We start from the raw sequence: 24,879 nt of genomic DNA, 5'->3' as shown, positions 1-24,879 counted from the left end.
GTCACTGCCAAATTTCATTTTCACTGTCTCTTTACTGGGTGGCCACTACCTGCCTGATGGCTCTCCTTTTTTTCCTCTTTCTTTTTCTCCCTTCTTCTGCTGCACACACACATATCATACATAAATACTCCACAAACCATAAACTTTGTCTGACGATAAACGCTGACAATATGCCATGCACACACTTCAAGAAAGATACTCTACCGCTCTCTCTCTCTCTCTCTTACACAAACAACTTGTTCTTTTTTTTTCACTATGCTTTTTATCAATTTTTCATCCAGTCTGTGCCCTAGACTCACTCTGTACTCTAAAATAAAAAAATAATAAGAATTCAACCCTGCAACACCAACACACCGCTGCATGTGTGCTACAAAAACAAAAGAAAGAGGAGAAACGGACTGCAAACAAATCAATCCCAAAAATTAGATGTAAAAAAAAGAACAACAACAAATAAACAGTAGCATCTGGGAAAAGTATGTTTTTTTTTTCTTTTTACCATATATTTAAATGTGAGGAGATGTAAAAAGGGAGTTTCAGTAGGTCACGAAAACCCAGAGGACTATAAATAAAGTCAAGGAGAACACACAGAAAGTAATATCGTGTTGGAACATGAACACAAAGTACCACAAACACACATGATGTGCTCATGATGGTACTTTTTGAGGGGAAACTGAAAATGTGAATAGCAAAGAAGATAAATGTTCTGTTTTCATTCTCATCATCCCTCTTTTCCTGAGTGTAACTTCCCCTCTGTTGTAGCCAGGACTACGAGATTTAAAACCTGAAGAAAAAGAAACTGAAATCATACTATGTCGCAAACAGATAAACGGAAAAAATTTAACTTAAAAAAAAAAAAGTATAGCACGCGGTATGAGGAAGTGAACAGTTCATAACATGCGTGCTGTCATTTCACTGTTTTTCTGCCCCAACAGAGCTTGACCGTAAATCGCTCAGGATACAGAATCTAATTAAAATTCACCATAACTTGCTCTGTCATGAAAGTGGCCAAATTGCAGACAGCCTGATCAAACAGGAGGCCATCGTGCCAAACTTGTCTCCAGGTAATGACGGGTGCCTGCTGAGCCTGGCCAGTACGCTGCTAGTTTGTGGCAAATGGTTTGAGTTTTCACTCTATTCACAATCAGCAAATGAAACAGTACATGACCTAAATCCATCAACAACCGTTTCTGCTATGAGGGGTTAGAGGTGAAACTAAGAGAAAAACAAACTTATGAACTAAATAAGTCTAATGAGTCTTAATGAGTCAGTGGATGAAAACTAGTTTTGGAAATGTTTTGGATAAGGTAAGAAAATGATGAGACAGAGAGCGATAAGTCTGACTGCTTCCACCTGGCTGGGAGTGGCAAAAAAAAAATAAGGAGGATGTGAACTTAACTCTGTGTGTGTGTGAGTGTGTGTGCACGTGTGTGTGTGTGTGTCTGAGTGTGTTACACAGTTTCTGGGGCACTCTGGTTCAAGCACGACAGAGCAGAGAGTTCAGTGGCTTCAACACTAAGGCTTAACTTAACAAACTTGATTATTTCTGCCTCAGGAGCTGCTCCATCTGACTGTAATCTATGAAAGGCTACTGTGAACACAAGGAGAGCGTTTTTAAAACTTTTTCAACATTAAGAAATAGAACTGAACTTGAGACCAAATCTAATCAGTCCTTGGAATTCCTCAGGCAGAGTCCATGCAACTGTAATCATTGGGGAAAAGACTGCAGCAGGCTAAAGGACAAGCACTCAAAGGAGGATAACCCCATAGCTGACAGAATCCCAGTTGCAACTTTGCCTTCCATATGATACAGTAAAGAGAAAAAAAAATCCAAAAACCAGAAAGTAATGTTACTGTGACAAAAAAAAAAGAAAAGAAAAACAAGCTTCAAGATGTGTCACATCTCAGGAGTGTGCTTCGTGTGCTCGTCGGTCCCCCTTCAAGGACTCCCAGAGGACTGTGTGAAAGTCTCAGTGAAGCCAGATGGCCCCAGTTTTATGTATTCAGCTGTAGTAGTGAAGTAACAACCAAGGAGGTGTCACAGTCGGTTTTTAATGCACCCTGCCATTGCCATCAACACACCCAAACAGAAGAAACAACAGATGAGAAAGTGAGGATTTGCCATTGTTACAGTACAGTTTGGGGAAAAAATGACACCACGTGATATAGCTTTAAGTTGAAATGTGTCCTTTTTGGATAAATAAATGTTTTTGCAAATTTTTCGATGTTCTAATATGTGTACATTTTTCATTTATGTAAGTTGGGTGTGGTTATGTGCAAGTACGTAGCTGTAAAGTGTATGTGTATCATTTCGGTATGTGTTTGTGTGTGTGTGGTGAGCAATGTGCTGTTATTGATTTAATTTCAAACTGCAAACAGATCTCACATGCTGTGATGGTTGATGAATTCTCACTAGGACAGAAAAAGATATACTGAACTGGTATGTGTGTGCATGCACTGATCTGACTATGCATATTGTCCATACTCAAAGGCATGGACGCACCTTTCGATGAAGACTACACGCATAAACACTGAAATATACGGTTATTCTGAGTAAATGTCATTCAAGTTTGTTCAAACAAATGTGTTATGTATGTGGATGTCTGTGTGCATGTAGCCGCATTTTCTCATTTGTGTGTCCCATGGCTTTCTGGCCAAGTTACCCATCATGTCGACCCATTTTCTGCCTCTCTAAATCCCAGACCACATCCCCTCTGTTTACTGGAAATGTGTCCCTTGTGCCTTGTCCCATATCCCATAATCCTTTGTCATGTTCCAAGAGCCCATGTTCAGCTATTGTCCTCCTCACCTGTTATACATTGCCAATCAACTGCATCACCTCCTGTTGTCTCCGTTTATCTTCTGCCAACATTTTTCACTTTTTCCAGTTTGTTCCTGTGGTTTGCTACACATCAATCTCTGCTGCATTCTCCCCCGCATTCGCTGTTTTTGACTTTCATCTCCCTTCATTCATACACGTTTCTTTGTTTTCTTGACTGACACTACATATTTTGCCACTCATAGTTTTTCTTTTCCTGTCTCCTTCCTAATATCGAGTGGTTGATTGAACATAGAAAACCGACAACATTCTGCTCTCCTCCTCAAATGCTTAGATTTCAAATTCACCCCAATCATCACCCTCCCATTCCTTCAGTACTGGGATCTTGCCTGGACATGAGAGTAGCTTTTCTCCTCTGAGGCTAAAGGAAGCCTGAGCTGAATCCAATAGCTATTCATTTATTTTTTGCACATGGAGACTCCTCTGGATTTGTTCAATGCCCTTTCTGAAACAAGTGCCATGCACATGCCTGAGCTTGTAATTTACAATGTTGTGTGATTGTTCCCTGTTGTTCAGTTAATTTGCTGGTCTACTCTTTCTTTGTGAAGGACTTTCCAGACTAGTTTTTCACTGCCATCTATTAATTAATTTGACTGTACTATGAACATACTAACCAGACCATATTTGACCACTTAAAATGTGTTTTACTATTCAAGCTTCATGCTTCAACAGCTCCCTGGAAAGCTTAAATAAACAGGTCAACCCAGGTTTTAGCAAACCATCTACTGTATCTCTGGTAGATTTCTGCTCTTGTCACACCTCATTATTTTAAGGAACAAAACCATGGCTCACATATATTTTTCTTTAAATGGTATATGTCCTTTCTTTTGTTTCAAATTTAAAGTGCAAAAGTAAATAGTCCTAAAGATAATGCAGTTATGACATTAAATTAACGATGAAGGCTGCAAGTCTAGTTCCTACCCAGTCCTGTAATACAATATAAATAAAAATAACAATTTCCTACAAGGTGTTTTGGATTCAAGCTCACTTGCTATTCTGTAAATGGTATAGTTGCATGCATAGTTGAGTTAAACTACCATTACAAGTTTGTCTGACAGCGTGACATTGTGGACTGAAAAAAACTTTCATGACATTCCACGGCTTCTTACTTCTTCTGTGGGAGATCATTGTACATGCACATAAGTGTAGCCAAATTCACTGTTAACTGCATGGTGATTTTGTCAGAGACTGCTGCAGCTGTAAATTCAGGATATTTTTTGAACAACAATTGGCCAATGTTTTACACAACAGTGAGCTGAGTTGTCTCAGTGGGCTGATTTTCAATCACAGTTTCTGATGCATTCAGCCGTCTGACAAAAGAAAGCTTCATTGCGAATTTGACGGTAATAATATATACTTAGGCTTTACCATTTTCACAAAACAGTGCCAAAAGATGTAAGTTTGGAGCGTGCATGGTGCCCCAAAGGCTATTTAAGTCTAGTAGACGGTGAACATATAATTTGAATCACAACTGAATTATTTGGTTGAGTTGATCTAATTTTGGGAAGCTCAGTTCAGTACGATTTCATGAAAAACTTTAACAATTCAACATAGTTTCCACTTAACTTTGACCCGTTTGATTGAGTAATCAAACAATTATTTACAGCAGCGCCACACCTGAGGCACTCACACCCCAGTCAAAGAACTCTGGGATGTTTTTAACAATAACTAAGCCAGGATGTTGGGCCAGGCTTCCACTCTCTGGTCCAACGCTCCCACCAAACAAATACTGCCTGTGGATCTGAACGCCAGGAAGGCCTAGCTTGTGCGCTTCCAGCCAGCTTCATCCAGCCCTGGGAACATGGCAGATGGCAGTAGGAGAGAACAGAATGGAAGAAAAACGACACAGTGGTTGTGCTTTTGTATGCAAGGCAGAAAAAAGGTAGAATGAGGGAACAGAAAGTGTGAGTGAGTGTGTGACCGCATGTCTGTTTGCCCATGATACCGTCCTCAGTGACCTCTGAGCTTGAGCAAACCAAATAATGTGCTATGAACAGCACTCTTATAAACTCCTGATCTACTACTCATCTGAATGCTACTTAGTCACTTCACACTTCTTGTCTGTGTGCGTATGTTTGTGTGAACATCCCCAGGCACATCTGTCAGCTGCTGTGTCCGACTGTCTTTGGATGGTCAATCAATTTATTTCATTCAGGGACACTATGGCTTGTCAACCAGTGGTTCAGCCATTACATGAATGACAGTTGATTAGTGCCATCAGTGTAATGTGTAATTAACAGCCTTCACACTGTCCTTCTGTAAACACGTCTGGGATAGGCTGCGATAAGCACCTTGACAAACAATATTCTACATTTTCACAAGTATGAATATCAAAATGGCTCCTCTGGCTGATTAATTTGAACATTTCTTAAGTCCTCAGGACGTGAAAGCTTTTCAGATGATAGATAGGCCTTTTCAATATATTTCTCAATGTGTCTAGCATGAATAAATCAGACAAATTATGTTTGTCATAAATCAAAACTTGGATGAATTGTTGCAGTTTGATGTAGAAGCACAACTTTATAATTAATCGTAGAACCCATTGTAGGAGTATAAGCTACTTTCAAGAAAAGGGAAGAGCATTACGTACAGAAACTCTAAGCAAAAGGGCCTCACTCACTGGCAATTACAGAAAAAAAAGCTCTTGGATGTTCGTTTTGTCCCCTCTTATGACTCATTTCTCATTTATTCCTCAGCTACAAATGTCAGAATCATATTCAGATACTTCTCTTAACCCGTTTATTAACTATTCGTGAAGTACATAAGTGAGTATTATGTAAGATTCACCTCGGATGATGGACAGCTTCGCGGTGACAGTAATATCGGCCTCGCTGTTCTCAGCTACACATTCGTAGATGTTCTCATCACGTGGGGCTCGGAGAGGCTGGATTCTTAGTACAGCACCAGCACCCTCATCAAATTCAATGGTCTGTGAAGGGAAAACAGAGGGAGGTTAGACACATTTGGGTTTTCAATCAAATTACTTAAGAATTCTATACGTAAAAGCCAAGTGTAAATAAAGTGAAGCCCCAAAGTCAACTACGTTTTCTGAGAGATGAGAATGAACTTGGAAATGTTTGTACTCCCTTGTTCATGTAGTTCACAAACATTTTCTGTTCCAACAAGATATCAGTGGCTGGACAGGTTGCCACGATTCTCTCATTTCTAACCTGACATTTAAAACAAGAAAGAAAAAAAGTTACATGGTTTCATTTCCTTTTTATCTCTAATCATGCCCTTTATACTCTGTGAAGCCTCTTGTTTTGAGCCTTGTTGAAAAAGCCACTTTGATACAAATCAGAGGACACACACTCATTGAGAATACTGACTTATGCTATGAGATAGAATGAAAGGCTATCTCAAAGCAGCTGTATAACCAATAACACTCTTTATGTTTAAATCAGTAATACTGTATCATTTGTTTGAATGAGTCACAGTTTTGACATCATACTCACAGAAACTGGCAACCAGCCCGCATTTGCCCACCCGTGTTTGATCTCTCTGAACACCAATAAATCAACAGCTATTTATCCTCCAGCAGTATGCTCACCATGGCTAAAACACAATAACTTAAACCATCGGCATTTCTGAACTAACTGCCCATTGTTTTTAAATAAAAACAGTATTTTTCAAAGCCTATTTCTTTGCTCTAATTTTGGATGAATGGGTAAACAAAGCTGGTCAGACTGTCAGTCTCACCGTAAGTGAGTATCTGTTGTTCCCCAGGGAAGCTTACACCATCTCAATGAAGCACTCGCTGCTGCGATCTTTGAGCAAAGCATGACTTTGAGACACAAGTAGAAGTCTTCAACAACCCTGCTGTTCCACTGCTGCATATCTCAGGGCTGAGCTGCTAATTAGGCTAAAAACACTGCAGAGCATGGCATCATGATCAATATCAAAGCAGCTGTCTAGAGGGTAGAACACATAAAAAAAAGAAGAAAAAAAAAAAGAACTAGCACTTCAAAAAAACCTTTAACTTTTTTCTTTATTTCATGCTAAACGGGAGAAGAGAAGTGTCCGATCTAGTGGGCTCTTTCACGCCCTTGGCTTTGTTTTCCCCACTTAGCATGCAGAAGAGGAGAATGCACAAATAGAACTTGTCTTTTTATTTTTTCCTCGTTGGGGATGCTGAGCTCCCCCAATTGATGTTGTTGTCATTATTTTTGCTTTTCAGAGCCCTCCCCCATCGTTGTCTTCGTGCTGCAGAGTGTACAAGTGTATGTGTGTATCTCCACCGTCACTGCCGTCACTGTTAACGAAAGCAACTTTTTAATTAAGAGACACTGAGCATCAATCAAGACTTTTAGAGATGCCATCTGGGATGCCTGCCGAGAAGTGAACAACAAACATCATGAATAACGAACAGACACAATCACATAGACGGGGCTGGATGAAGGGTAAAAAAACAGCACTGGAAAAAATGTGACAACAGCAGAGTCACTCAAGTGCAAAAAGGACAGAGGAATAGGGGGGTTCTGCATTTCATTAGTGGGCAGCTGTAGCTAACAGTGGAATTGTAAATTGTTTTAAAGTCAGATAAGTCAGTTGGCGAAAAGTTTGGTGGCTGTTATCCACATCAATTTGTGAAAAATGTGTTGGGAGAGCTAATGAATTTACCCTTTTCGATAAGGTTGTGAAAGGTTTTGGCTGCTTGTAGTGTTAATATGTTACTGAAGAAACACTGGAAAGAATATAAGTTAAAAAAAAAGTTGAAAAGTTTGTCATTTGGGCAACAATATCATTTGAGACTTATCCTTTCTCTAACTTCCTTCATTAAACTGCACGCTACACCTTAATAGCAACTTAAGATCATAAAATCATCACTAGAATTGATCTTTTTAAGTTAACTTTTACAAAAGCATTTGAATCTTCAAACAAGTAGAATTAAAGGATTTTGAGCCACCATTAAAAAACTTTGCATTTTCAAGACCTGTGTGAGAAAAATTGACATTTGTGATTTTATAATCTAGTGTTGTATGAGATGACGATAACATGAATTTAACTTTTAAGTCACCACACCTGTTTACAGCAGCAGAGAGTGGCAGGCTTTACTCACCTCTATACGTTGTGAATTAACTTTCTTCCCCTTCTTGTTCCAACTAACCCTTGGCTTGGGGTCACCAGTTGCCTGGCAGACGAAGGAGACCACGCCTCCTGACACGCCAATCTGGTCGACAGGAACTTTAGTGAACCTTGGCGGTGCTGAGGAGCAATAAAATAGAGAGTGGGAGAAAAACAGACACATTAGTCCAGGCCATGAGACAAACGTTGCACCAGTGGTGCTAACTCAGTTCCTTTAATTACATTTCTGAGAGGACACACTTCCAAATGCCAACTGAGTGTGTGTGCATGCATCCACACAGACACACAGTTCTTATCTCAGTCTGTATTATTCTCACTTTGCACCTAACAGTTGTATCAATGCTCTATAAGTGCTCTGCAATGTTGTAAATTTTTATGCTAATGCTTTGCCAAGATGCTGATGATAAGAAGCTTAAAGACATCACTCCATAGGGATCCGAGTATACTATCAGTGCAGAGGAAAACGCTTCAGGAAAGGTCTTTAAGAAGATGAGCCAGTAAAAGTGAGTTTTCATTTTAATTTGACAGTCACTAGCTGGACCACACATACTAAAAATACACAAACTGTACAGGTTTCTACAACTAAAACCCTTCAGTTAAACAGTCCATCAAAAGTTTCACTCGTGCCTGAGCTGCAGTAGGTTTATGATTACAAACAAAGAGAGAGAGAGAGAGAGAAAAAGAGTAAAAACAGAGTCTCCTGGGGAACTCGTTAAATCTGAATCATACAGATATATGGGGATGATCAAACGGCCAGTGCAGAACATCAAATTAATAATTAAGGGACCATGGCCCGACCCAAGTCTCCAGGCACTGCTAAACACATATGAAGGAGAGTTCCAGCATTAATTATCGGGTGAAGGGAGACGTGGAGTGGGAGAATGAGGCAAAGAGAAATGGTGTGAGACAAGGCAAAGGGAAGCAGAAGTATGAGTGTACTGCCTCAAGAAAGCAGAACCACTACATGGAAAGTTCAACTCACTAACCCGAAATGTCAACCTAAATGTTTCTGATGCAAATTACAATTACAATGTGATGCACAAGCTAACTAACTGATGGCTGATTAAGCCTAAGAAACCGATTTCACAACTTCACAAGCCAACTGAATTATTAGTTCCCAAGCAGAATATGGGTTCTCCAGAAAAATGAACAAACACAAAATGTGTCTTATCCCGCCAAAAGAGTGCCGGTGATAACAATTATTTACCTTTATTCTACCAGCTTAGATGCCAGCAAATGCAAGATTGTTGAAGTAGACAAGCATACGAGCTGGTTATGCTACCCACAGTACATTCATTTTCTTATGACAAGCATGCAGCTCACCTGTTCATGAGAAATTAATTGTATCAAAGACTGATTTTTGTCTGCTCTGCCACATCATTCACAACAGGAGCAGTGACAGCAATGTTTCTCCCACTACGAACACCCCCTCATGCTAAAATTTGTAATTGCTTTATAAGACTTTAATACTAACTGAGAAAAAAATGATGGTGTTGTTAAAAAAAAAAAAGGCTAATAAAAGAAATCTGCAGTTGAAGAAGCCATGTCGGTGCTGCGGAACGACATTTTTTAATTTCCCGTGGACTTCTATTCAGTGATGAACTTGATGTAAAAATAAAGAAATCATGCACTGCAGACTGAAGGAAGTTTTCTGTATTTTTTGTCCAATTTATTAATATCAAATTGTTGCACACTATCAACAGGAGAAAAAAAGAAATACAAACACAAAAATAACAACATGATATCGGCATTATGCATCAGTTATTGGCTGCCCCGCTGTCTAGATAATCTATAACGGCGGGGCATATAGAAAAATCCTTGAAGTTAGACCATTTGAATTGCTATTTGATAGCACAACATCCTGTAAGGCTGTGAGGACTGGACACTGACCCACACCACACTAAGCTTGATAAATCAGCCAAAGAGCAGATATTAAACTTTAAACTTTATAAGAACTATCAAAGACCCATATATATGCCTGACAGTCACTTTATTGTGGGAACTATTGATCCCATGACTTCTGATGGATGGAATTGATTATGGCATACGTTGAAATATTATTCAACACTAAAAAAATCTACATTAAAATAATGCAATGAGACCAAGCTGTTACAGTATCCATGTCAACTGACAAACTCATTGTAGTTTTGTGTGTCTGGCACTCACCTCAGATATTCAAATGTATCAGATATTCAACTTTCTCAATCTATTTCTGTAACATAGCTTTACACATGATCCATCCCTCTATCACACTATCAGCGCCAGTGTTAATCAAAATGTAATCTATATCCGTCCATCTATAAAAGAGGAAAAAATATAATAAAAAAATGTATAAAATAAAAGTTTAAATGACTTTTTGCTGTATCTTTCACAGAAGTATATATCCAGAATACTGTAAAGGTTGGGGTATGATAGGAGCACCTCAGTCATTCTCTGTTCTGAAGAAAGGGGCCAACTTCATTTGTCTGGTGCATACAATGATCCCTTCTGGCATTTTACACTTTCAATTTCTATTCTGAAACTACACAGCATAGCTTTACACAACACATCTCCTCTGCATTTGACCTCCCTTTACAATGTGCCCTCTGTTGAGACAGAGGGGCTTTTTACACAGAGCAGGCCCGTGGCAGTGGTTCGACTGAAGGCCAGCATTCTTTGATTAGTTTTCCGTGGACCATTTGACATTTCCACCCAGTCGCGTTTACCTCCTCTTTCTTGTCTCATAGAATGAGAAAGACGTACAATAAATATGAATGCCTGCCTGTCTGTCTGAATTTAAATCATGACAGATTCCAGATTTTCACATCATGCACTGTACATAGCTTTTTTTTATTTTTATTTTTTTTACATTACCAGAAGTAAGTTTCAATGAAAAACAAAATAGGCAGCTAGGAGGAAAATGGAAATGAAAGAAAATGGCATAGTCGGGAATGACAGAAGGAGAAGTATAGAAAGAGGAGGAAAGGTCAGTGGTGAAGAGAATGCTGGAATAGGAGAGTGGAAAAGGTGACAGGATGTCCAGAAAATATGAAATTGATGTGAGAAAGAGCAGGGGACAGAAAGTGCTCAGCATTTCACCAAAAAAGAAAGTTTTTATAACTTTTACTTTTTGCAGTTGCTTCCCAAAATTAACCAGCATTTGCTGTGCATCCTGTACTTTGTATTTAAGAATATGCAGCAGACATTTATGACATGCACTCTTAAGATACTATGGTTTAAGATAGCATGGTTTTTAAGAGTGAAATGAACCCTACTGCCTAATTGAGTTGACTGGTGAACAAAACCTCATATTTTTCAAATAAAATTCTGAATCCTTCTAAAAGTAGAAAATAGAAAGCCATTCTAAATCATGTGCTTGTGTGTATATCCGTCGCTTACAGAGGAAATGCACTCATTGTGGCACCCTGCAAAATTTCACAACTGACATATTCAATGATACTGCTGTGTGTCCCCATTAACACAGAGAGGCATCCAAAAGTAAGGTTTCATAGGCATTACTGAAACACTCAATAAAATACTACTATCTTACAGAAGCAGTTAAAAAAAATCTGTTCCGTCGTTCATACACTTATTCTTTTATGTTAATGTTTTTGTGGACTCTCCAGACATTTGATGTTCTCTGAACGTCATCAGCATTAAAATCCAGTCACTGCTGACCTTTTAGGTGTGCTTAATGCGATAAAGAAAAAGAAAATATGACATGTGCCTGTGTGTATGTGAGTGAGTGAGTGAATGTGTTGACATTCAAGGACCCCTTCCACTGGCTGTGGGTCTGCAAATCTCTATTTAAGTGTATTTACAACAGAGGTATGTGGTGGGTGATTGCATAAACCCTGATGAGCATAATTAACCTCTCCCCCCCTTTAATTTCCCTTAGCTATGTGCCTCTGGGCTTCTGTTGCCACTTACTGCTGACTTTAAGCTGCTCTTTCTCTCTGAAATTTTTACCTTTCCACGAGACTGTTAATTGTGGGTTAGAAAAAGTTGATTGGCATCAGGTTTTCAAATGTTTAAAATATTTTACAGTGATGAGTGATTGCACAGACCAGCCCATAGAATAAAAAGATAGGTTATCTCATAATGTGTCCTGCCTTTTTGGTTAGGTTTACATACAGTAACAAAACTACTTGATTAGGTTTATGATACATTATGTTTCAGATTAACATAAAACCCCTTTCTGAGCTTACCTACATGACACACCATAGTTGTTTTCACGATGCACTTTACTCAATACAAACTGGTATTCATAAAGGAAGAAATTGAGAATTCAGGTGAGAATGTGTGCACCTGACATTTTTTCAGATCTATCAAACACACATATTTATGGCAATGTAAACAGGATATAAGGTAAACTTGGAAAAGAGGGCCACGTAATTTACCATAAAACAAAGACAGACAGTTTAATAGAGCTTGCCCAGTGTGATAGTTTTTTTTTCTAGTATTAATTCTGTGTTTTCTTATTATCACAAGTTAATCTTATTCACAGTCATTCTGAGTGCTTTAAATAGCTGCAGCAGTGCGTCTATTAATAATGGCAGTGGAAGACCACTCTGAGACTTCAAAAAGAAAACCAATATTTCGAGTGTTCTGATTTTCTGTCACAAAATTATCTGAAAGGCTTCCAAATGCTGCTGAAGAAAACAGCAAACATTTTGTGAACCACTTGTAGATCTGTGTCTCCTTCCTGATCATCTCCAACCATGACTGTGTGTACTATGCAGGCTATGCGATCATCCATTACAGATAAAACAGGAGTTATTAGTCCTCCGCTCTAGCCCTGATGTGATCTGAGCTGATGCACAATCTGGTTGCTGGATTATAATCCAACCAGATCTTTTCTCCCTCAGAAGGATGGTTTTCTCTGAATTTTAAGAGTAACTGCTTCTTCCTTTTCAAATTCAGCAATAATTGTTTTGTATGTGATTACAGAACTGAGATCACTGTATAAAATCGATTTCTTTTTTCTCCGCTTCACTGATAAGAGTCTGTTTTATGCTTTAGTGCTTCTTCGCCATTGCTGCTTTCATTATAATGCTTATTTGGTTGTGGTGCAAATGATTTCTTGATATGCAAATGAGAAATAAGAAGAATATCTGCATCCATCATGGCTAAAAAAAAAAATGGGAATAGCAATTTTGTTTGGGCACATACAAAATTTACAAAAGAAAACCATACGTATGCACAGCTTAATGAATCTGATGAAAATAACATATATGCACACAGCTTTAGTTGTCACTCTACTCACAGTTTTATCCTTCTGGCCACTTAAAAAGTGAATTATCGGCATAGCCCCATTAAAAGACTTATAATAAGCACATGTAATGTTAGTCTGACTAAAATTGAACAAAGCTGAATTCCTAAATTAGTCCCACCCAGATAATGCACTTGAGGATCGATTCAACCTGCATGCTCACTCTCAACTAGCCTCAAATGACCGTTGGCACCCTGCACATGCTCCAAAGTTCTAACGTTTGGCAACATTAAAGCATTAGTGTATATTAATCAGTGTCGTGCGAGTTCATACTTCTCACGCACTAGTTCAAAGGTCAGTTACCACAGGTTAAAAATGAATAGTTCACGTTCATTTTTCAGCATTTCAATTTTGAACTAGTTCAAAGATCAGTTCATTTAATTTTTTAGAAGTGAGAATGAAAGACTGAACTTGAGAAAGAGAAGAAATTATAGAGTTGCAGTTAGTTTGCGATGCATTGTGGGTAACAGTGTGAAGTTAGTGTAGCACCTGGAAAATGTAGGCAGTGACAACAACATGCTGTTGTAGGGTCTAATAAATCTGTTCAAGTTCTTTATTTGCAATATGTTGCGTTCAGGTCAAATGTGTTAAACGAACGTGTTCTTTGGAACACTGATATTAATACAGCAAAATTTCCAATGAATCTGCTTTTGCACGTACTTCTGTTTCCGTTTTCTTTGTCAGATGATTAAATGTTTCAGAAATTGTGACTGAAAATCAGTCCACTAAGAATATGTGTCTACTTGCTGTCCCTTAAAGCATTTCCAGACCGTTGCTCTTCTCTAATGGAACCCTCATTTTATAACTGCAGCATCATCTAACAAAAATCACAATGCAAGTAACTTCCATAAAACATCTGGGCAGTGAATTCAACCACAAAAACATATGTAATGATCTATCAAAGAGAAAGCAAGAAGCTTCAGAATGACATGGAATGTTTTCTCACACAGTTCATAATGTCGAGCCATTGGACATACTGTACCTCTGTCAAAAACTCAATTCTGCTCCTGTACTCGTCTACAGGAAGAAGGACCAGGGTACAATTTAATGGCCCAATCAAGTTGTAACCATAGTTGAAGTCAACAGTGCAAGCTCCCAAGCTGACTGTATTCTGTTCTGTATGACAACCTTTAGAGTGACATTGAACAGGAGCATAGATGTGTTATCCAAAACACACAGTACACTTGGGGTTCTATTCCTACTTGTGTCACCTTTTCTAAAAATGTATAAACTTTTATTTGCTGTCAGGTGTTTTTTTTTATAAATCTCCAACAAATCGCATGTGTTATGTTAACAGAGATGACATTGAAAGGACACTCCTCCTGCAGTGGTCATTTGTCCCTTCTAAAGTCCCCCTCTATTCCCTAAGCTTCTCTCAGACAGGGTGAGGTAAAGCACTGCCCAGATAAGCACACAAGACCAGTCTTTATCTGCCTGGCAGGGGGACAGGGCCTGGGCTAAAATAACCAGCAATGGGGGCCCGGCTATCTTCACATGGCCCCGAGAATAGAACAGATCAACGCAAACAGGACTGACTAAAAAGCAAAAAAAAGACTCACACTGTGCATACAGACGCTTGTTTAGCTAATACAGAATCCACCTGCTACTGGCTGCTACCTCTGCCGGACCCGATAACAAAAAACACACCAGCACGGTGATTATAAAGCGGGAGAGTGGGAGGTAGGAATGTGAATATGAGACGGCTCCATTTACAGTACTTTACTGCTGTCGTTTGGTAGGGGGCTGTAAGAGGAGGGAGGGGACTGGCTTTATGACTAATACCATAATTGACGGAGAAAAGCTTCTCGGGTCATAAATAGGAGCCATCATCCACTGAATTAGCAAAGTGGGAGACAAAATGATGCACAACCATTCAAGTCATTTGCAGAGAAAGAAAGAGAATTGGTAAAGAGCACTTGTTATCCATCATGCAACAAATAGGTCTTTCACAGCAACATCTGAAAAGAAAATCTTGTATTATTAGAGGTGTTGCAACTAGAGCCTAAATCCGGTTTCAACTAGTACTCATGTGTTACTCATACAAAAGGGTATAGGGATTCATAATTACAGTTTTTTTGTTTGTTTTTCACTCAAAGAAAAGAGTAAAAAGAGCATAACTTCGTCAGCATATGCTCATCCCACTCACTGACACTTTATCCAAACAAGCACTTCACTGCCTGCATTCACTGATACGTATAATCTTATAAGATTGATCCACTGATAAGTGGATGAGACCAATATGAGCCACGATGTGTTACCAATTTACCAGTCGATTTAGTGAAGCTAAACCGAGATTAAACTTAATTTTCATATTACCCAAACAACAAAAGCATGATACACACATGCACTGCCTACACTACTTGGAAGTGAAGTAAAAACCTGTGAAAAAAAAATATATATATACTATTCAGCTCACTGGTATGAGCAGGCGGCACATGTACAGAGGCCCAATCAAAGCCATCTTGGGTTAGATTCCAGCCCTTTGCTGCATGTCTTCCCCTCTCTCTCCCTGTACCTTGTTTCCTGTCAAGCTACTTTCAAATAAATGCCACTAGAGCAGAAAAAAAATATATATAAAAGAAAACATTGGAAGACTCCAGCATTTGCAGTCCAACAGCAATTTGAAAAAAAAAAGTTTCAGGAGACCATCAAGTTGCTGGATCGGTTTGTCCGCTAGAACCTAAGGAAGACCCTGGACTAATCTAGTTCATTTTGAACACACACCTATGTAGATGGATGTATACAAGCAAACAAGAAAAGGAAGACAAACCAAAAGACAGACTGACATAGCCAAGCGTGCTTTCAAGTGAATGCATGAGTAAATACAAGCATGCACACGTACACACATACAAACACTGTGTAGGTCGAAACAACCAAACCCCATCAATCAGGACCAATTCTCACAGGCTGCTTGGGCAAGCTCCATTCCCATGGAAACCAAGCCTTTACCTAAAAGCTGCCTTGCTTTATCTCAAGTGGAGGTTTTCACACAAAATCACTTTCAAATTAGACCAGCAGACCCAGGCAAAAAGTTGAACCAGGTGAAAAAGAGGAAGAGGAAAAGAAAAAGAAGAGATTGTTTATCAATTTCTAATGGGAAAACTGTTTTGATTTTAGAATAACACCTTGGTACCAAGAATAAAAAAAAAACTGATGAAGAAGTAAATATTTGATCACAAATTTAATCCTATTTCACTGGTATCTGATTTGACATACTCCTAATATTAATACTTACAAATATTCATAATAGAGAATAGCAGAAATGGATGTTTTCCCTGTTTGAAAAACTATTCAAATATTAGTGAATTTCTTGATTAAATATATCTGTGTAAAACTGTAAAAAAAAAAAATCAATTTAAATAATATAAAATCAAACCAAATCACATCAAATAAAATAAAAAAAACAGTCTAAAGTAATCTGCAGACATACTCTGTGGGGCACGTTCGTGTCAGCTTCCATCCCTATATAACCCTACTTTCACCACACAAGCTTAAGGCTTAATGAAACAGTTGCTTTTCCAATTAAATCATTATGAAGAAAGACTAATTGGAGTTTGCTCTTGAGGCAAATGGGGGTGCAAGTTTTTTTTGCCTGCACCGTGCACTTCGTTCCCAGTCTTTAAATTGTATACTCTCTTTTCTTTTTTATTCTTTAATCTAAGACCTTTCATGTTGCATACAATATCACTGATATAACTGAATATCACAAATATCACTGGGTAATCTATTTTAAACATTTTACAGACAAACATAACATTTTAAAGACAAATATTAAAACTTTGTCAATTATTTACGAATTTTTGCTTTGAATAAAAACACGTCTTCTAGCAATGCCTTTGGAAATAGGCAACATTCGCATATTGAAGTCACAAAGTTCTTAATGAAGCATTAACATATTAAGTAATAGATTCTAAATTAAATAAGCATATTATCAGAAGAAGGAACAAAACTGCATCATACAAAGTCATCATACATACAGCCATCTATGTTGACTGAACTTCAAACTAATTCAAAGACCAGACCAGATCAGACCAGTCCTCAAGGGACTCATGGCAGGAGATGAGAATTCAGTGTGAAGTTTTAGCATGGTGGTATCCAGAGGTGAAAAACTCTTTCTAAAAAGAGTGGTGCACTAGTAATATGCACAAATTGGTCCCACTGAAACCACTGTTGAAGGCTAAAGAAAAAAAGCAAACGACACTAAGTATCTTTCAACCAATTGAAAAATAAATAGGCTCAGTTCCTCAGAGGGAGAACGGAAATTAAGTTTAAGAGTGTCTGATATCAAAACAGCCACGAAGCGCACAGAGAGGTGAAATGAGAACAATTTTGTGTCATTTAAAGACTTACTTGAGGCAACTGACACTTGTTGGCTCATCAAATCGAAGAGGGCAACTCAAATTGTTAAAGGTGTTATAGGTCTGATCAAAACAAATGACAGGAGAGGGAAAATGGAAAGGAAAAAAAGATCTCGGTCATTCCACTGAAAACAACACATAAAACACTGCTATACATAATTTTTCTGCATTTAAATAAAAGTGAAGCTATATTAAAGGAAAAGCAACTAGTGCAGAATCAAAGAAAGATGGTTTAAAGATTTACAGAACCAACAAAGCATCAAAGATTTATTTTTCTCTCTTAAAGATGTTCAAAAACTTTCTGTGATCTCAACTTTCCCATCAAAACGCTGGGGACAGCATAATTTATCACCTCTGTGATGTGTTGGACTTCACTTTACTAGCAGGTAGAGGAAAAGCACCTTTCACACACTTCAATCTCATGTATCTCTCTGTCAAACTGAGTTCATGCAACATCACTCAAACTACTGGAGCATGTTAATGAAAAGAGGCTGAGAAGGAGAGACGATGGCAAAAAGAGAAGATACACAGTGCACATCATCATTGGGGTGTGAGGATACCTCTTTTATCCAAACTGGGTTTTCACAGGATTCCTTTCAATAAAATATAACCCTGTATTCCAAAAAAGTTGGGACAACTGTCAATGTAATAGCCACAATCTGACAATCAAATAAAACAATAACATAAACCGATATGTTATTCACAACACAACACAGAAAGCATGAAAATATGATACTGAGACATTTCAGCATTTCATGAATTTGACAGCAGCAACACATTTCAAGAAAGTTGTGACGGAGTAACAAAAGGTTGGAGCAGTAAGTGTTCGTAAAAATAATTTCAGAAAATGTTCCCACGCAAAATTGAGAAGGCTTTAAATATTTCATCTTCTGCAGTACAAAATATAATTATAAAAGATTAAGAAAAAATCCAAGAATCTGAAGACATCTCTGTGTGCAAAAGACACAGTTAAAAATCAATGTTTCATGCCTGTGATCTTCAAGGCCCTCGGGTGGCACTGTATTGAACGCAGATGATGATTTAGTCATGAAAATCACTGCATGGGCTCGGGAACACCTCCAGAAATCATTGACTGTAAGCACAGTTTGTCGTTATATATATATATACACACACAAATACAGGTTAAAGCTCTATCAAGCAAAGAAGAAGCCATTTGTGAACATGATACAGAAAAGCTGTCATCTTCTCTGGACCAAAGCTCATTTAAAATTGACTGAGGCAAAGAGTAAAACTTCTTCAGTCAGTCGAATAAAAATTTGGAATTCTTTGTGGATATCATGGACCCCGTGTCATCCAGACTTAAAAGCCTGCATTTCTAATGGTGTGGGGGTGCATTAGAACCATCAACGCTGAAAGGTAAATACAGGTTTTGGAGTGACATACGCTCCCAACCAGACAACATACTTTTCCAGTAAGGCCTTGCATAATGCACAATGCTAAAACACAACATCTATTACAACAGCATGGTTTCATAGGAGATAGGCCTGGGTGCTGGACGTGGCCTTCCAGACGTTTCCTCAACTAAAAACACAAAATATGACATAGAAGACCCAGCACTGCTGAGCAGCAAGAATGAGACAACATTCCTCCCCAGGTCCAGCAACTGATCTCCTCATTTTTCAGACATTTACAGACTGTTGGAAAAACAAAAGGGAGGTGAATGACATGCTTCTCCCATAAAATTTGAGAGGAGTTAATATTTTTCATGAAATAGTATGAAATTCCATGAATAAAATCTTAGTTTATGATATCTTTTTTTATTTTTATTTATTTATTTATTTATTTTTTTTAAAATCGGTGTTGTACATTTCACCAAAATGTTTGTCGAATACTACTACAATACTACTACCTAGTATTAGCAAACTATCTATAAAGCAATGAAGAGGACAGCATGATCCCCAGTGCATACAGTTATCTACCTTCAGGTCATTTTAATTGAATATTATTATCAATGCAGTTCATGAATCTAATAATTGGTGCACGTTTTCAACTTGTAGATAGGACATATACAAGATGGTTACCTAGGCAACCGCAACTTGAAATGTCTTCTTTTGACTGTCATCTACAAAGCCATGGCTTATTAGCAAACCAGGTTTTGGTGCCTGGTTGTCCTGCTTGGCAATTCCCTCACATTTAAAGTGAGATGATCAAGTGAAAAACAACTGTTGACTTTATAGAAACAGAAAATTGAGAGTTTGAGGTCCTCCTGCACCGCTAAATAATAACTTGTTGCCTTATGCTGTTTCTGACGATCCTGCTCTCAGAATTCAACCAAATATCAGCACAAACAGGCTACTCGAGTCGGATGCCTGTAACGCAATTAAAAATTTACTTGTTTTCTTCTCATCTCAGACATACAGAAACAGAAAAAAGCCCATAGAGTAAAATATGGGGCCCTGCATGCTGCAGCAGGGTGCATATAAAACTGAATTTTACATATCTAACTTGACAGTGTTGCCTCAAACATAATTTGACTGGAAAAGATATAGAGTGAGTGAAGCAGAAGGAAGGACAAAGACAAACAGGGGGCCAAGATGCAAGAGTGAGAGATGGCTCTACTGTGGGGCTTCATTTTTTTTTCTAATAGGCAGATTCAAAGGGAAATAAATAATTGAACACCCTCACTCCATCACTGCGAGTTCTGGCCAATTATTATTCCGAGTTCTTTGCCAAGAGTATCACTGTGGAGAACTTTAAAAGGCCAAAAGAAACAAGTGAAGGGAGAAAGAGGTGATATGCCAGATAATAACAATAATAATAATTAAGTCAGTCCACTTACACAAAACCTCACATACAAACAAATGTTGCAATATCAAATACCTCAATTCCAGAAAAGACAATGAATTACAATTTATTGAAAAATTAATATCAACTAATAATACATCCAACTTCAAGCAGCAGCTTTTTGGTTGTATATTTTGCTACCTTTAATCAGGATAAAAAGATCTTGGATTACAATATTGCACAAATAGTATCTTAGCAATTGAGCAGTTCATTCTTGTTTCTGCATTAGCATTTATGTAATTTTTTGTACTGTCAGTATAAGTTATTTTGATTAAATATTAATGAAATACCAATATATCTGTATTCAAATCTAAATGTTATTCATAAACTCGTAAATGAGACAACAAATAGGGGAAAATATGTGTGCATATTACAGTAAAGAAAATAACTCCCGGTTTTACTCAAAACAGATGCATTATAATGGAATCCAGTTCTATAGCCATGCCTCAACAAATGTTATAAGATTATAATTCGATCAATATGCCATAGCCACCCATGACAAAGCCTGGTGACAATCCACATAAGTTTCTTTCAGCACACACACACACATCTGAATACAAACGTATGCAAACATGCAGACAAATATAGACTTGCACACAAGCCACGCATTAATATGGTTGGGGAGGTAGGATTTATTGAGCCATATTTCTTTCTCTTTTGATTAAAAACGTCTCCTTCTCACTGTGATTTATGAGTGTAAATAAAAAGAATAGAGGGCAGAGGGGAGACAGAGAGAGGGAGGGATGTGAGAGGAAAGGATGACATCATGCTTTCAAATGGGCTTTTCTGCAAAACGGTGGCATCCTTTCAGTCCACCGAGTGGGAGTGAACATAATTGGACAAATGCACTACTGTGTGTGACTGTGTGGGTTGTGCTTGTGGGGGGTGAGTCAGAGGGAGGAAAGGAAGGTAGTCTTTGCGTGTGCATATTATTATTATTTTTTTTTTCAAATATAGTGGTAAGGCAGTGCTGTGTGGCCTCCCAGAAAGATGAGAAGGTTGGGAGGAACAATGTGTGTTTTGCCAGAAGGGGAAGGATAAGACAGAGAGTAAAGTGTTGAAAATGAAAGACAATGAGAGAGAGTGCAGCTATCATTACCACAGGCAGAGTATACAAAGATAAATGTAGACAAATGTTTCTCAAACAGAGGCAGTGAAGAGGAGAAACTGATTTATTTCACACATTGGGCAAATTAAATGCTGACAAAAACATCTAAGCTTTTAAACATTTGCTTCACTTTCACTCTTCATAACTGCAGCCCTGGTGTCAGCAAGATGGTCAAAAAGGAGGACAACAAAGACATCTGTCTGACATCTGACTGTTTGCAATTTATGATATTCTTTTGCCAGTCGGGCTGAGCAACTGTCCAGTTAAGCCGCAAGGCACTCAAACCACCAGGCAATCACAGGTAGACATCTTTGCTGTGACTAGAAAAAGAAATCAAGTGGTCCTCATGTAATCATGAGCCTTTCAGAATAAGCTGAATGTCAAAACTGAGACGAAGGAAAAGACAGAGGGAGCATACAAGGTTAAAAATGCAATTCATCTTGCAAATTACATTTAGAGTCATACACAAATATGTACACCCTTTAATATACTATTCATTTACTCAACAGTACACTAACACACACACTTGCACAGGATTTACAAACAATGAATCCCATGGGGAAGCCTCCCCACCTTGCCATCACTCTTGTTCCATTTCTCTGCAGAGCCTTCTCTTTGTTTTGTCTCCTTAATGCTGCTCTAAGCCCATCTTAACAGGGAAATGGTGCAGAACAAATCCAAAGCAGGGGTTGACAGGGTGGGATAAGAGACTATTGATGCTTCCACTCTTACTGACATGGGAAGTTAAGGAGGAGAAAACTGTATACAGCATCCGATATATATAGATAGACAAACATTTTGAAATATCAATGTTTTGAAACTGCATGTTAGAAGCTGACTGGTATCCATGAAAACATGACATCTGAAGTCCAAGTAAATGTCTATCAGCAGCAGCATGTCCTGGATTCCATGAGGAAAATCAGTGAGAACACATTGGCCAATCATTGATTACATATACTATGCTACCAATAACAACTCAACGTTGGAAACTGCAGCATGCCCATATACGATGGAAAACATGTTAGCCATGACTTATTAGTGAATGGTCCTTCTGCACGAGCTGCACATTATACAGATAACAGTCATCTTAAAATTCAAAATGTAAATACATGTTTTTAAGAAAAAAGCAAAGAATGTACACCAAGGTTTTACTAACTTGCCATCCTCACATTTTCAGATGGACTCTTTGTCTCCAATCAGTGTACAAAATATGAATGATCAACCACTGTGGGGCATCATCTTGAAATGCTTACAGTTGTAGTATAGCGGTCTTGGTACTTACATAAGGCGGTGGAGCAGGTGAGCAGCAGTGATAGCAGCAGACTGGTCACAGGCAGAAGAAGTGGCATGGAGAGGCGTGGGGTACCACTGGTGGCCATCTTGGCTGCAGCAGGAAAGGGGGGCAGGGTGGGGTTGTACGATGACCTGGCCGGGGAGCCGAGGCCCCGACTGCACAGGGAAGCTCGGGGTCTTCGCACAGGATGGCTTGGCACTCTGGAAAATAGACCAATAATACATTTGATGTTTAGAATATTTTCAAAAACCACAATGAACTGTATATAATTGCCCACACCAACAATGGCATATTGACTTGTGATAAACACACAGACTATAATGGTGTCCCATGCTTGTCACAACCTCTAAATGCTACTGACACATAATTGGAAGTAAGGTCATGAGATGTTTGTGAGACTACTGTAAGCAAAGGTGCCATATCTCCCAAACCTGTAACCTTTGCATTTTGCAACCAGCATCTCCTCACATCCCTTAATTAGCAGGGCAGTCACAGTTTTCTTCTTTTTTCCTATCCTAATCACCTAATCATGCCCTTATTTACTTATCTCACTGGCTTGTAATTACACAGACACCCAATGATTTCCCAGTCATTGTCTCTTTGTTTTACTCAAATTGCCATTAATCCCCCAATTTACACACGGGAAAAGGGAATGACACCCAACACACCAGCTCGCTCATTGATATGTCTGATGCAGCACAGAGCCACCATCAAGTCATTATACATACTCTTTAATTAAAATGAAAAGCATGATGAGAGAAAGAAGGAGAAATCCAGGACACTCCAGCTCAGCTGAGACACTTTCACAAGCACTTTACTGTGAAATATTAGAGCAGGTAAGCTCTAAAAAGGTACAAGGCCACGGAAGACATGGAGCGTAGTCTGTCTCAGCAATCAGGCTACAAAGATAAAAAAACACAAGACTGTTCATTCCCACAAGATCCAGATCACAGAAAGAGGGTCAAGCCCCTGTGTCAGCCAGGATCTGCCCTTCTTTAGTGTCCTTCTGAAGGACAATGAACTCCCCTGAGCTCCAGGGATTCCTCTACTCAGTTGAGACTACACAACGGGTGAAGACGATTCTCTACAAGGGAGATTAATCACCTGCACACTAGGTGGTTAACATGGTACACCAGTACAAACTGTGTGGACACTGTGCAATTTATTATCATTTTGCACTGTATCACACAGGTGTAACACACAGGTAATATACTATTCTGCCAACAAAGGCTGAACCTTTTAATCCTTTAAGCAGTCACTTTCAATTGGTCCCTGACCACACTGTAAAGTCTTCACAACAATACCAATTTTGACAGGAGTGTTTGTGACCAAGTTGTGAAATTAATGCACTTTGAAACAATGCATTTCACGGAGACAATGTGTATCATTCATCTTCAGTTAGGATCGAAGGCTTGTAGACAAGGACAAAGTGAATTTACAGCAAGCTGTTGATTAATCACCAAAAAGTATAAACTATCTCTGTATAGTAAACATATCTCGATTATTAATATATGTTGTCAGTTACCCTCACCAGCTTCAGTTAAATGAAAACTAGAGGCAACGCTGACAAACTTCTCCAACAGTTACAACAACTTAGACAGAGTGATGAATATGAGTGGGATTTAACATGAATAAATTCACTCGACTTAAAACTTTTTTTTTTTGTTAAAGATGCCAAGCTGCTAATTTGGCAGAGGAGTGAAAAAGTTGATGCTGTGCAGCTGTTTTACAGGGCTTCATTTTTGACTGTGGCCTTGTGAAAGGCAGAAAACCACAGCTAATTGCAGTGTAACCGAGCCCCTCAGTCAACATGCATATAAAAGTGCCCCACCCTCCTTTACAACTCCTGGACTCAGCTCTTCAACTGGCACAAAAACACAGCAAACGCATGCTGCAGGCACACTGAAAATAAAACCACAAACAGAAAGAGTAAAAACAAGACCTGACAGAAACTCTATTCACCTCTAAACACGCTCTCTTTTCACATACGCAATTTAAATAGAGAAATTCAAGAACACATGACCTGAGCGCACTTACAAAACCACAAAGGGAGAGATCGACAATGGATCTTTTAAGGCAACACAATGCCAACAGAGAGTGGGAGTTGTTCAGAAGCTCCGCTCATCTTTCAACACAATGCTA

General features: G+C 38.6%; 1 protein-coding gene across 11 annotated transcripts in view; it reads right to left on the bottom strand.

Annotated features, from left to right (window-relative positions):
* Nucleotides 1-24,879, bottom strand: part of ptprsa (protein tyrosine phosphatase receptor type Sa) — a 217,252-nt gene that overhangs the window by 96,488 nt on the left and 95,885 nt on the right. For all 11 annotated transcript variants that reach the window (XM_072389314.1, XM_072389304.1, XM_072389308.1 and 8 more), the window contains 3 exons: nucleotides 22,726-22,937; nucleotides 7,896-8,041; nucleotides 5,624-5,765 (listed from right to left, as the gene is read on the bottom strand). In XM_072389314.1, coding sequence (XP_072245415.1) covers nucleotides 5,624-5,765; nucleotides 7,896-8,041; nucleotides 22,726-22,822 — 385 coding nt within the window. In that variant the 5' untranslated portion in view covers nucleotides 22,823-22,937. The remainder of the gene's footprint in view (nucleotides 1-5,623; nucleotides 5,766-7,895; nucleotides 8,042-22,725; nucleotides 22,938-24,879) is intronic.

Source organism: Leuresthes tenuis, unplaced genomic scaffold (genome assembly GCF_036924035.1).
Source record: "Leuresthes tenuis unplaced genomic scaffold, fLeuTen1.0.hap1 SCAF_7, whole genome shotgun sequence".
Taxonomy (NCBI): domain Eukaryota; kingdom Metazoa; phylum Chordata; class Actinopteri; order Atheriniformes; family Atherinopsidae; genus Leuresthes; species Leuresthes tenuis.
This window is presented reverse-complemented; position numbering and strand designations above follow the sequence as displayed.